This window comes from Larus michahellis, chromosome 1, assembly GCF_964199755.1.
Source record: "Larus michahellis chromosome 1, bLarMic1.1, whole genome shotgun sequence".
Taxonomy (NCBI): Eukaryota; Metazoa; Chordata; class Aves; order Charadriiformes; family Laridae; genus Larus; species Larus michahellis.
The window spans coordinates 14,090,171-14,105,517 of NC_133896.1; the positions used below are offsets into that span (position 1 = coordinate 14,090,171).

Genomic DNA, 15,347 nt, shown 5'->3' on the forward strand with positions numbered 1-15,347 from the left:
GATCATATCGATCCTTTCCTTGTTCTTGTGCTAACGTGATTTTTTTGGTCTATATTCTTATTTACTGAGGCTTGTTCAGTCCTCCCAGTTTCTGCTGGGGTAAAATTAATTTTCTTCATAGTAGATAGTATGGGGCTACATTTTGGATTTGTGCTGGAAGCAGTGCTGATAATACAGGGATGGTTTGGTTATTGCTGAGCAGAGCTTACACAGAGTCCAGGCTTTTTCTGCTCCTCACACCACCTCACTGGCGAGTGGGCTGGGGGTGCACAAGAAGTTGGGAGGGGACACAGCCGGAACAGCTGACCCCAACTCACCAGAGGGATATTCCATATTATGTGATATCATGCTCTGTGTATAAAGCTGGGGGAAGAAGAAGGAAGGGGGGGACATTTGGAGTGATGGCATTTGTCTTCCCAAGTAACCATTACACATAATGGAGCCCTGTTTTCCTGGAGATGGCTCAACACCTGCCTGCCAATGGGAAGCAGTGAATGAATTGCTTGTTTTGCTTTGCTTGCATGCACAGCTTTTCCCTTACTTATTAAACTGTCTTTAGCTCAACCCACAAGTTTTCCCGCTTTTACTCTGCTTATTCTCTCCCCCACCCCACCGCAGGGCAGTGAGCGAGAGTCTGGGTGGTGGTTTGTTGCCAGCTGGGGTTAAAGCACGGCACAGTTACAGGGAGAAACTTTATGGCTCTGAATGCAATTGCACCAGAACTGAATTTGGATCGCTATTTTTCCTTTTACTTTATTACACTTGCCTAATAGTTTTTGAGCGGAAGAATACTCCTTGAGTCAGCTCTGGCTTTGGGGTAGTGACCCAAATTTTATAACCTCAGTAAAATCCTTCCAACAGTTGCTCCCCTCCTGTGCTGAGCACTCAGGCAGACACACTAGCAAGGAACCCAGTACAACCCTACAACAGAACAGGAACACAAACTGGAAGAGGAGGCACCACACCCATGCAGTCACCCCTTGGGGTGACCTTCCTGACAGCTAAAGTGCACTTCTGAATACCTCATGTACCTACTCAAGCTATGAAAAAAGTCACAACATTTCTGAAAACCTGCTGATACTGCAGTGCTGAAAGTAATTTAAATTTACTCTTGGAATGCTGAATACTCATTGGAACAATAAAGAATTAAAGCAGGAGATGAAATATCTTCAGCTGTTGAAAAAGGCATCTGATCTGGAAAAAAGAGGCAAGGAAATAGGACATGAAGTATGGAAAAGAGAACATAGAATACTAAGGGACCTTGAGACAAAAATACCTTTGCTAATGTTATAGTATATCTATATGACTCTTCAAGAGAAAAGGTTTACTGTTGTCAGATTTGAGTCTGAGTGCCAAGAGGGTGCTAAGTGACCTCAGCCACCAGAGAAAGTGAATTGAGGCAGGAAGTAAAGGTAGCAGAGAGTAGAGGGAGGCTTCAGAGAAAGAAAGGCTCAGAGAAACAGGGAAGCAGAAGATACGCAGAGGCTCTCTCACTTCCAGCTCGGCAGTATTTCTCAGTCGACAAGATGCAAGACTTCTAAGAAAAGGATAAAGCAATAGATAAAAGACAGATATTCCCTTCAAAAACATTTCCCCTCCACGTTCCCTGCCTGCTATACATAAGAAGGTAAATAAGCAATATGTTTGTTTTCTGACTAAACAAGCAGCCATTAGTCATAATTCCCGAAGAGTTTACTTCTGAGTGCCAAGCACAGCTGGGACTGTATTAACACAGTTGGACAACAAAGGAAACTGTGCTCCAGAGGGATCAAGGGACAAGAAAGGTTGGTCCATGTGTTTCTATCCTTCTGAGAAATTAGGGAAACCAAGCAGTCACCTAACAGTAAACTTAGACTATCTTTGATGCAGCTTCCCCTTTCTCTGTGACTTTGCCCATACATACAGATATTTCAGAAGTCATTGCTTTATTATTTGTATAAAACCATCAGGCATCTTCATTTTACATCAGTGTTACTATTAGATCACCCACTACTCACAACTCTATTCTGGACATTCATTTTCACTGCCTTCCACAGGAACCAAACCCATCCCTTCTTTACAAACGGGTATTCACAGCCATTATCTGGTTTTCTTCATAGCTCATTTCCCCACTATTATTCACTGATCTGTTCCCCACATAGATACGTATTCTACCAGTCCTGTTTATTCTACACTACTTCAACATTAAAATCTCTCTCATTTCTGGAAAGCAGTATCTTCTCTCCCAGTAAACAAATTCACACAGAACGGAGGCACATCCTCCTCACTCCACACCCACAACACACAGAAGACCCGATGCTACCACCAGGCATGAAACAGATTCCAAACAAGGAACAATTAAATAATCTGTAGCTCTTCAGTTTAGAAAGCTAACAAACTGGGGAGAGGGGAGTACAATAGAGACCTATCAAGTCACCCTGCAGCAGTGAAGATGAAGAGAGGATCAGATGTTCAGTGTCTCATCCAATACAAGAACTACAGAACATGCAATAAAGCTGGTTGGAATCAAGTTCAAAAAAGATAAGAGGTGGCCGTTCTTGTGTAGTTAATCTGTGGAACTCAGTTGCTCAGGGTGCTGCAATGCCAAGAAGTTTATAGAGTTGAGGAGGAGACGACAAGTTCAAGGAAGAGGGATCAACTAAGGATTCCTAAATACAGAGGAATTTGGCTCATGAAATCCCTGTATCACAAATAGCTGGGGCCACACGTTTGGTCGCCGTTAGATACTGCACCATATGGACCTCTGGTCAGACTGTACAGCTGGTTTTGATCTCATGCAATATGAAGAACAAACAGAGGAAGTTTCTTATTAAAGTGAAAGAGCATTGACCTAAAGAGTGAATTTTAAATCTGCAAAAGAGGATATTCAATTCATATATAAGAATTAATGCAGTAAAATGTGCAAGGGTAATTGAAACAATACCTAAACTGCGTTTTATGTAGGACAGAAATCTCCTTTTGAATAGAGGTAGAAAACAGAGTATGAATAAATATCCCCTAAAGATATAAAACCCCATCATTTTTTTGGAAGAGTGATGCAAAATCAGTGAATAATTTTCATAAGATATGAGAACAAATGGGTAAAAAGCATGATATTCTGAAGATCTCATTTCTGTACTGCTTGGAAATTGCAATAAATTCTGTATTTAATAATTACTTCAGGAAACTTCATGTTGCTTAGTTATCTCATAGCAAATAATTTTTTCCAGATGCTTTCCATGTTTCTTTATTTCTCCCACTCCCAATTTGCTTCTTTCTCAAGTTTCTTTCTCTCTTAGAGCAAACATTTGGCTCTAAAAAAATCAAGAAAGAACTGCCAGAAAAATCTGCTCTATGCAGTTTGTACAGTGCCCTTGCTCTCCTTGCAGAAAAATAGTTTTAACTGCTGAGCTGCTGACATTGTTTATTTGTATTTATATATACCAACTACACTACAGCTGGATTGAAGACAGGTAAAAATAGCAAGCACCCCACAAAAGGAAAATATGAATTCATATTTTAAAACATGCCATAGTACTGTTTGTAATTTTACTAGAACAGCTTCCAGTACAACACATATATGCAGATAATTAAGATATATACAATATCAAGCTCATTCTGGACTTTTTTCCTTTTATAGAAATGTCAAGTATTCACTTCTTTCACAGCAAATTTTTCATTTTTCCAATATGAGAATATACAAGTACTTCTCCTTTTAAATACCTGAATAGAAAAACTTAAATAAACTGTGCTTCTGGTGCTAAAAATAGCATTGGGTCTATTTATGACATTGTTTCCATAGAATCCCAGTCACTGGGTCTCTGAGACACTTTAATGATTCATATTAAAGTGTCCTAGACTAGAAATGTTCCTGTTAATTTTGCTTACCTAAACATTAATCGTGCAATGTAGTAAATTTTGAATAGCATTTCAAAGGACATCATAGCATGTTCTAAAATTAAAATAATGTACAAGTATCACACCAGGGTGATTTTATTCATCATTGAAAAGTTGCTGTACTAGGGAAAGTTTGTGGCAATTTGTTTAAGAACAGCCGTCAAGAAATGTGTCCATGTAAGATGGAGGGGAGATTGAATTCTATTCCATGTTGTTATCGTTTTAGATAAGCTATGATAAAATCAGCAGCGTTTGACCACTACCACCTACCATTCCATCTTGATCTGAATTTCATACTCTCTTTCTTTAATAGCATTGTATTCATTTTGGCAACTAAGAAGTTGTTGCCTTATTCGGGAAACTTCACTGGAGGATTCTTCAGGGAACTGTTCTGCTTTTTCCAGGTCATGTTGCTGTTGTTCCAGTTCTACACTAAGACGTTTGGCTTCCTGCAACAGCTGGATCTCAGATTCCTGTAAACTACATTAAATAGAAAAATTTAGAACTAGGCAATGAGCAGCATAAGCTTTGTATTTATACTTCTTCACCTACCTATAATATTTAATTCAAGATTTTCAAGATGAGACGGGATTAAGTCCTGAATAATCTGGTTTGACCTCCTGTTGGACCCTGCTTTGAACAGGAGGTTGGACCAGAGCCCTCCTAAGACCTGTTCAAACCTGAATTATCCTGTGATGCCATGAGAGCAGTGGAATCTGATGTGAGGGTGTTTTTCTGCATACCTAGAGTTGGAGTGCGATACATCTCATCTAATTTTAACCAGATGAAAGATGATTAGTTTTCTAATTTAATTGCTTAGCACCTTCTAGAACCAGTGAAGAGACAAGGAATCCATTGCATCCTAAGAAGGGCTGAAGGCTAGATCTGAATCAGTGTGGGGACCAATAACATGGAAGGATTCACCAGGACAAGGCCCAGTGTGGGCTATGTGACACCTTTAAGTTCTTAGTAAATACCACGACACCCACCCAGTGTTGAATTGCACATTGCTGTAGTGTTACTAGTATCTGAAGTAACTCATTTAATGATACACAAGCTGCAAATACGTTTGTCGACTTCTGTGGAAGCTTATGATAAGGCTTGTACACATCATCAGTTATCTGATCTGACTTGTATGAGTCTAGCTTCAGAGAAACAACAAACTGTAATATTCTGTCAATATTAGGAGATTGGTATTCATAATATACTTAGGAACCTATGTGGTGATAGCTGAATAACAGATCTTAAAGGCTGTTAGTAAAACACATTGATTATTATGGAAAAATCATACAATGCACAACATATAAACCTGTTCTTTACGCTATAGGGATCATTGTGCATGCCTTCTCTATATTTCTACATTATAACTTTTGTATAATGGTATACTAAAATTAGTTACAAATGATGTGGAAGAATAAAGAACTGTCACTTGCCTTTTATTAATTAAAAATATGATGCAATTTAATGCTTTTTAAGCAAAAGGAATTATAATCTCCCATATCGAGAAACTCTATACATAAATTTTACCTCAAAGATGACATTTATGGCTTAGCAACAAAACCAAAATTACATATCACACTGAAGAACAGAGTTGAGATGGTAACTATAAAGACACAGAATATAAAGCTGACTATACTGCATAAATGTAGTTGAAATAACATAGGAGAAAAAGTTTTGTTTTCTGTCATATTTGTACTTAGATAACCACTTCCTTTTTTAAACCAGAAAATAAGAAAACCACAGACTTCAACAGGAAACAAGAGTGTGCCTTTATCACGAACAAATAACTTCATGTGTGATGTATTTTCATAGAAACTTTTTAAGGGAAAAATAAATTGACTTATCAACACAAGATCCGAAACAATATTTAGATCTTCTTTAAGTCCAACAGAATGTATGCTGGTTTAGGAGAAAATATAATTGGCTGCAGTAATAGACATTCATTTCAAAAATCATTCTTACATAAAACATAAATTTTACATAAAATTACATAAAAACGTAAGTCCTTCCTAAAACCAAAATTCTTAGTATTGATTTTTTCAAGATAATAAAAATAGAAACAAGAACTGAGTGCTGAATCTAGACCAGATCTTGCTTGCTATAGTAGCCAACAGTATTTTTTCATGTGAAGATTTAAATTTAATTGATGACAATGAAGAAATAACTGAACATCTACGCAATATACATATCTAGAATCACATGAGTGCACAAGCAGGCTTGCCAAGTCTGATGTGGCAGATTTTGAATTTGTGAAATGATTAATAATTTAACATCTGCTTAAGAAGATGAGATTCCCAAACTGTCAATGAACTATCATTATTACCTGACTTTCTTACAGCTTGATGTATCAGAATATTCATATTAGGTTCCTCAACTGAGATAATAAAAATAAAAATTTACAATTCGGCCACATGATTGTGTGATCAAATTGGTTTTCAGGGGCCAAATATGAGCTCAGGTCCGTCAGCTTTATGGGCAGCCTGACTGCAAAGTGGATGGGTGAGACCGCACCAGAATGGGATGACAGCCTGTTCCCAGAATTTCAGCTGTGCAGCAAACATAAATTTAAAAGCACATAACACTTTGGAGGGATGTATCAAAGAAGTTATTTGCCAGGTGACATCTCTCAGCTTTCCAGAATGCCAAATTGTGCAAAACTGAAACCAATAAACAAAGGACCACACTATAAACTTAAAACTCTCTGTGTACTCTAGCAACAGCCTTGGAAATTATCTGCATACAGACTAGTTGCATGCATCATATTAGACAAATTTGTATTGTATATCAGAGACATCAGTTGCAATCGTTCGGCATAGCTGTCACAGGGATCTACACTGCTTAAGATGCATAAGATCTTCTCTGTGAGATTTTTGTATGCAACCAAATGAAAGAAGAACACACCCAGCTTGAAGACTTCAACCAGCATCATTTGTTTCCATATGGGATTGTAACAGCACTAGGACACATGGGGATTAATTAGGAAAGAGATTAAATTCAACTGTAATAAGTGAAAAAATAAGTTGTTGATCCACAGAACCATACTGCACATATAAGGGTAAAGAACTAAAAATTAAAAAGTAGCATTAATTCTGTGAATGGTTCATTGCAGGAAAAGAGTATACACATACACCAAACCTATCATCAGGACTCTCTTTATAAGCGACAGAGAAAAACAGACACTTGCAGATGTTCGTATAAGGAGGAAGTGTGTGGTCCCTATTTTTTTCTATAGACCTTTAAGGGACTCTAGATACCTAGTTCAGATGTGCATGTCTACTGATGTTAACACATGAGCAAGTGAATTGCACTTTTAATGTCTGAACAGTCCTTAAATATACTGGAGATCACAATCAGTTTTTGGTAATCGATTTCCCTTGCTTTCTTTTAGCAATAAGAGAAATTTCTCTGTGGAATTTAGTATTTGTTCACGCATTGGCATTTTGCTTTGACACATGACTACACCAAAGTAAAGAATGTGGCGTGATTCTCTCTGATGGACTTTCTTACAGAAGTATGGCAATTTCGTACTTCTGTGAGAACCATGGAAAGAATGAGAGATGTAATCTACCATCTCATATTTTCATGCTTTTGCTGCATGGTGTTTACAGTAGTTTTATGTGTGACAGAAAAGACAGCTGAGTCCTGTTTTTGCTCAGGCCATATTCCACTTATTAAACATACAAAGGAAGTGTCTTTACATAAAAGAATGTTCTATATAAAAGAATGCTATACAGATATATAAAATAATATATGTAGCAATATGCTTGTATTTTTTCCAACCAAAGGCTAGTTTCAAACTAACACTGGCTAAAAGTCAATCAAGTTCAGCAGTTACTGGATTTCTGCTTCAGCTCAGTGAACATCAGTGTGGTAGAAGCCTTCTCAATCAACTAATCCAAAATCCACATCATATGTTGAGTTCTGAGCCTTAAGAAAATGCTTCTTGCATTTTCTAGGGAGTCGAACTGGTTTAGGCGTGCTGTTTTTAATTTTGCTTCCCAAAAATATTTGCTATGCAGTAATCTGAATTAGGTCAGATGACCTTTTACAGAGTCAAGACCATAGTTTAACTCCCTATTTTATTAAGATGAAACTAGAAGACTCAGCTAACCTCACGAAAAACTGTGTTTTCAGGATTTTGGGAACGCCTTTTCAAATTACTTTACATTACTTGGCACTTACCACTATCCAGACTGCCAGGAGGCACACCAAATCCCAGCGTAACCCAAGTAAGCAAGTACGATTTGAATTAGTTTTACAATCCTTAAATTAGGCCTTAGCTTCAGTGACAGAACAGCCATGGTTCTCTTATAAGCAGAACTGTCATAAAGGTTTTGATGTGAACTGTCAGGGAAATTGGGCTAAAATATTGTTAATATGTTGGATGTTGTCATACCTATTACAGAAATATAACAGGAGTATCATGATGCTGATTTTACTGATAATTATGGGTATACTATAAGTAATATCGAAATTATTAGTCACAAATACTAATGTAGTATTGCAGTATTTGCAGTAGGGCTGCTCTGTTCTGTGACACACTGTTCATCTAGTACAACTGTACTATCTCGTCCCACTTCGTCCCACCAGTTTCTGTTCCTTACACTTATACATGCCCTGCTCAAAGCTGGCGTTGGGCTGTGAGCATGATCTCTTCTCTTCTCTCTCTTCCAGCAAGTACCAGAGCAGGGCAGATCCACAACTAATACACCTAATTTCCCAGTTTCATGTACACTTTGAAGCTTACGTTTCTAACCTTCTACATTTATTAACAGCCCTGTCTGATGTGACTCAACATTCTCTGAGGGTAAAATTCCCACCTATTTAGATGTGACAGAAATTCCTAGAAATGAGCCTTTAGCTCCTTCAGTTGCTCTCTGTGATGTTAGCTCAGCAGGTCAGAGTCTTTTCATATGCTACAATTCTGGCTACATGACCTATAAATATATCTTTATTTTAAACTTGTATATTGTCTTTTGCAGTTTGTCCTTCCCTCCGCTGCCATTATCATTATGTTTATATTAAAAACAAAGATGTTCAAGCAAGTATTTAAATATCCCAAATTACCTTGAAACTTCCTATTAAATAATACTGTTTTTCAACCCTGTGTCCTTGCTTCCTCTTTATGAACAATCACTGTCAGAAAGCCTTAAATGATAATTAGGCTCCAGCATCAGCAGAAAATTAAATATGTAATGCTTTGGCTAGTTAAACAAAAGTCTAAAAAAGGAATATTGTACCTTATCACTAAATGATAATTAGGCTCCAGCATCAGCAGAAAATTAAATATATAATGCTTTGGCTAGTTAAACAAAAGTCTAAAAAAGGAATATTGTACCTTATCACAGTCTTATGCAGCAGGGTATACTTTCCCTTCAGCTCAGCTACTCTGGTGCCTGTGATTTTTCCGGCAGCAAATAGCTATGGAAGGGAAACAGACAGTTATGAAACCTCCTAAGCACTAATGTTTTCATTCTGCTGCAACTTTTTATAACTATAATTGTCAGCCTTTTAGTTTATGCAGTCTTTGGTAACATACCAAATCAAGTACATAATAAAATCAAATACACAGATGAAAAAATGCTTATTTACATAATAATTCAAAGCATAAATGTAAGAATATAAAGAACGTACCTGTCAGAACTACAGTGCTACCTGCACCACCATTTCTTCTCTGATTTTCTGTCTGTATTAATATTTCATGATAATTCTGTCTTGACTTTGAACTCAGGTTCTAAGTAACCTGTTTTCCACATTAACTGGTTCAGTTTTGGTATATACCAGCTGGCCTGAGCAGGTGAGACTGAAGCTAAAAGTCCAGTTTGTGCTAAAGTGTTGTGTCCGCAGGCAATATGGTTGCAAAAAAGGGGAGGTGGGCTCAAGCTAGATCATCCCCAGGCCACAAAACACATTGCCTTACGTGCCTGTGCAGGTCTTTGGCAAACACCGAGAGCAAACCACTCCACGTATTTAATACTAAAAAAGCTGTATGTGTGTGATGCAGCATACCCATCTCTTAGGTGATTCCTCAGGTGTCTCGAGGGCAGTAATTTGGGTCAATGAGCCATTTCTTCTTAATAGAAATAGGAAATAGTGCTAGGAGCCAAATTTTGCCACTGGGAAATATCACAGCAGTAATACGATACTATTTCCTGGGATATTTCTTTAGAAAACCATTTTTTCCCCTCTTCTGGCTACAAGTAAGGAGAACCAGGTTAAATCCAGGAAAAAATGTAAGGTGATCTGGATCTATAAAAGTCCATAGCTAGCCTTTTGGGGCAGCAAGTCAAATCTGCAATTTTTATGGGAACCTGCCAAGAAATGTGGTTGTGCAGATCTCCCGAAATAAGGAACAAAATTACTACAGCCCCAGGAAAATCCTAGAAGTCATACTTCAACCCTTATGTTTGACAAGGCCTCCAGGGAAAGGTGTTTTTCTAAGCTGAACTAAGGTCCATTTAAGAGATTCATATGTGGGCTATTCCGTAGAGGCCCCTTTCTTTAATATCCATGAGAAACCGTCCAGAACCAGTGCTGGGAAGAAGAAGAACCCAAATGAATACGCCAAAGGAAGTATACATTTTGTTGATAGCTCTTTGATTTATGTATTTTTTTAAGATCTGCTGCAAAATATTTCATGGTCGCAAAGACAATCTTTGCTGTCTGCAACCCTGAGAAAGGGAAAGCAGATCTATCTTTTATTTGTTTGCATGAGATTAAAGATAAGCAGCTCTCAAATATTTATTTTGGCATTCTCTATGATCCAAAGATACTGTTCACTTAAGTTCACAATACTAACTAGCTCTTCTGTGAGAAAGAAAATATTTTCCATTTACTTCTTAGCCTCATATGTAGGTATAGTTGTCCTCACTATTGCCCTTTCTCCGTGCTCCTCTGATCTATAGCTGTGAGTTACAGTTACTTACTGCTTAGCCTCCCACTGCATACCTAGGCCATGTTTGACCATGTTTCCCCAGAAATAAACTTACTTGTCCTTTTTCTCCAAGGCCCTTGGGAAGGCAGAAGGGAGAGAAAGGAAAGAGGCAACAGCTTGACGGGAAAAAATAGTTAGTTGTGGAAAAAGGGAGGAAAAGCATGAGGCTGCCATAGAAAAATTGTATTATTTGTGGTCCTAAAACCAGATGAAGGATGGGACCCCTGATTTTCAAATCCATAATGCTTTCAAGGCTGCCTTTCCCACATATGTGATAGCTGGTGATGTGTAAATGAAGTGAGCCTGAGAAGCTATGTTAGCTGAATCAATGGATGTTCCCAGAAATTCACTGCATGTCTAGAACGGGGCTAGCAATTGTTTTCCTTACACATTTCTATCATGCTGAGGAATTTCAGATTTCCAGTCCCTGAATACATTGTCTATTGATAACAAAAGTTATGGGCAGGACTGCAATGACAATAGGTACCCACTTGGACTTGGAACTACAGTTGCGCACAGTCAGCAGAGGATCAGTAACAGCTTTTTGCAAAAGATACTGAAAATGGGTAGAGATCACCTTCTTTTGGAGTCACAACTTAGTGGACAGTATAAGGGACAGAGTGCCACATTTCTTGTTTGCCATCAGGTAAACAGTTTTCCAGCTGGGATGACTTTGGTTCCTACTAATATCTAGAATGGAATTAGAGCCCAGAAATTGATTGTCCTTCCATCTTCTGAAATGGCTACTCACAGTCCTGAAGAAAATTGCCTCTTGTGGCCGTAGACATCCTTCAGTTTGATGGTAAATTACAGTACCTATTATAAAAATTTTTCTTGTACAGTTTCTCCTCAGAATATTTTATGCTTTATTCCATTGCATGGAAAAAAGCACGTTTGGCCGCCTTGGCTTGTAATCACAGACCTTGCCTATCCCCTACCTGTGGAAACATGCTTCTGCCTCTGATGTTCCATTCCAGATCATCTCCTCACATATTTTTTATATATTCAGTTTACAAGGACAAACGTCTTATGGTGGAGAACAATATTAGCTACTAAATTTCCCTTTAGACATGTAATTTAAGTGCAACAATCCAGAACAAATCTTTACTTATGAGAATAATTTTTCACTTACATAAACTGACTTAAATAGGGATGCTTGCAAGAGTGAGTATTATTTCCTTAACTAATGGCTGAAACATTGATTCTTACCATACAACCTTCAAATCAAAACATATAGTAATTCACCTTTTGCTTTTTTCATTTACCTTCATTTGGCTTTAGAAGAAGTGGTTGGAATCAGAAAGGAAATCATGTCTCTGATTTTACGGGTCTGTGCTTACAATGGATTTCGTCCTGAATGGTAGATGATATCTAATGGGCATTCTGGATCTACTTACCCTTTTAAAAAAATATCTGGCATAGCTAATACAATTACCAACAGTAAAAAATAAATTAGACTAATTTAGTTGAAATTTAAGGCTCTGAACTATAAGAAATACATTGTAGGCAATGCCTTGAGTCCTAATATGCTCTTACCTGCCTGTTAATTTAGTGTAAATAGTCCTCCTTCCATAGACTTGCAGACTTAATCTGTTCTGAAACCATGGAAATGGGTAATATTTCTAATATGACCTATAAAGCACTATAGTGTATTATAATAATAATCACTAAGCCAGAAGACTTACACTGGTGTAAACAGTAAAATATCAACCAGGAACACTAAACCCATATATTGAATTTCTGGATGCCAGCTGCCTCTCTAAATGACAGGTTTTGCATTTGGCTCTCAGATTAAACAGAGAAGTATATAAAAATTCTTGTAACCAGTCGCCATAAAATAAAACATTCATACAGCTTTATTACTCAAGTTCAGTATTAGATTACTTTTTTTTACATACCACAAGCTAAATTGGAACTGGAATTCATAAATATTTCTTTTTACCTCCGTTTCTGAATGTTCACAATAGATGAGTCACATTTTTTTTTGAGATTCTGTGTAATTTGAACTAGGTTCATCTTTGTCTTTACTATCATAAAAGGCATGTTTTAATACAGAATAAGTAACAAATTAAGTCTTAAATTGCACTAGAGACAAAGGTTAATAATTTTATTCCTCTATAGCTAGATGATGTTGGCTATGGGCATAGTTATTTTTCTTCCCTATCCATGTCATGGTAAAAATTACAGGCTACTAACATATGTTAAGTACACAAATACATATAAAACCTGAGTATATGCGCACTTTATTCATTAACTTGCACCTACAGACAGGCAGATTCTAAAGGTCCTACTCCATTTCATTTGATCAGTAAGAACTGAGACACATAATCTGCAACAGATAAATGTAAATGGAGAATATCTCAGCTGCATAATTAAAATCTGGATCTGACATTGATCAGATTATCTTAATTTTGTAAAAATGTTTGTGTCCATTATATCTACCAGTGATTAATTAAAATTTATACTATGTTCATAACATACAGAGAGCATTGATGTCTTGTATAAAGGTCCGTAGATTTCTAGAAGTCTAGTAGAAGTCTAGTGCCAAGAGTCTTGCAAAGATTACTCAAAAAAACCCCCCAAAAAGTAAAACCGAATCTCAAAACGGCCCACCTTGCATATGTAACAGAAGACTCCACTGATTAATTTGAATTACTCTAATTCCTAATAATTGCAACATGGAAATTCAATGTAAGAAATATATAATATTCCTAACTTGTTTTATGAGTCTGCCATAGACCACCTAACCAGGATGAAGGGACAGATGAAATATTCTATAAGCAGCTGAGAGAAGTCTCACGATCGCTAGCCCGCTAGCCCTTGTTCTCATGGGGAACTTCCACATGTCTGCTGGAAATACGGTACAGCAGAGAGGAAACGGTATAGGAGGTTCCTGGAATGTGCGGAAGAGAACTTCCTAACACAGCTGGTGTGGAAGCCAATTAGGGAAGGTACCCTGCTAGAACTGTTGTTTGTGAACAGAGAAGTGGTGGGTGATGCGATGGTTGGAGGCTGTCTTGGGCACAGTGATCATGAAATGATTGTTTTCAATTCTTGGATAAGTAAGGAGAGAGGTCAGCAGAACCACCACCTTAGACTTCCAGAGGGCAGACTTTGGCCTGTTTAGGAGGCTGGTTGACAGACTCCCTTGGGAGGCTGCCCTGAAGGGCAAAGGAGTCCAGGAAAGCTGGACATTCTTCAAGAAGGAAATCCTAAGGGCACAGGAGCAGGCCATCCATATGTGCTGAAAGACAAGCTGGTGGGGAAGAAGATCAGCCTGGCTAAACAGAGACCTTTGGCTGGAACTCATGGAAGAAAAGACAGTTTATGACCTTTGGAAGAAGAGGTAGGCAACTCGGGAGGACTACATGGATGTTGTGAGGTTATGCAGGGAGAAAATTAGAAGGGCCAAAGCCCAACTAGAACTTAATCTGGCTACTGCCGTAAAAGACAATAAAAAATGTTTCTGTAAATACATTAGCAACAAAAGGAGGGTTAAGGAGAATCTCCATCATTTACTGGATGCAGGGGAAACATAGTGACAAAGGATTAGGAAGAGGCTGAGGTACTTAATGCCTTCTTTGCCTCAGTCTTTAATAGTAAGACCAGTTGTTCTCTGGGTACCCAGCCCCCTGAGCTGGAAGACAGGGACAGGGAGCAGAGTGAAGCCACTGTAATCCAAGGGGAAATGGTTAGTGACCTGATACACCACTTAGACACACTCAAGTCTATGGGGCTGGATGGGATCCACCCAAGGGTACTGAAGGAGTTGCGGAAGTGCTCACCAAGCCACTTTCCATCATTTATCAGCAGTCCTGGCTAACTGGGGAGGTCCTTGTTGACTGGAGGCTAGCAAATGTGACACCCATCTACAAGAAGGGCCGGAAGAAGAATCCAGGGAACTACAGGCCTGTCAGTCTGACTTTAGTGCTGCAGAAGGTTATGGAGCAGATCATCTTCAGTGCTATCACGTGGCACAGAGAGGACAACCAGGTGATCAGGCCCAGTCAGTATAGGTTTATGAAAGGCAGGTCCTGCTTGACTAAATTGATCTCCTTCTATGACAAGGTGACCCACTTGGTGGACATGGGAGATGCTGTGGGTGTTGTTTACCTGGACTTTAGTAAAGCCTTCGACACCTTTTCCCACAGCATTGTCCTGGAGAAACTGCCTGCTCATGGCTTGGATGGGCATACTCTTCACTGGGTAAAATACCAGCTGGAGGACTGGCCCAGAGAATGGCGGTGAAAGGAGTTAAATCCAGTTGGCGGCCAGTCACAAGTGGTGCTCCCCAGGGCTCAGTACTGGGGCCTGTTTTGTTTAATATCTTTATCAATGATCTGAACGAAGGGATCAAGTGCACCCTCAGTAAGCTTGCAGATGACACCAAGCTAGGTGGGATTGTTGATCTGCTTGAGGGTAGGATGGCTCTACAGAGGGACCTGGACAGGCTGGATCGATGGGCTGAAGCAAACTGTATGAGATTTAACAAGGCCAGGTGCCAGGTCCTGCACTTGGGTCACAACAACTTCATGCA

At 38.5% G+C, this 15,347-nt stretch overlaps 1 protein-coding gene across 1 annotated transcript in view; it reads right to left on the reverse strand.

Moving 5' to 3' along the window:
* CCDC146 (coiled-coil domain containing 146) overlaps window positions 1-15,347 on the reverse strand; it is an 85,370-nt gene that overhangs the window by 30,125 nt on the left and 39,898 nt on the right. The window contains exons 3-4 of the mRNA XM_074567870.1: window positions 9,215-9,297; window positions 4,147-4,356 (exon numbers count right to left, since the gene is read on the reverse strand). Coding sequence (XP_074423971.1) covers window positions 4,147-4,356; window positions 9,215-9,297 — 293 coding nt within the window. The remainder of the gene's footprint in view (window positions 1-4,146; window positions 4,357-9,214; window positions 9,298-15,347) is intronic.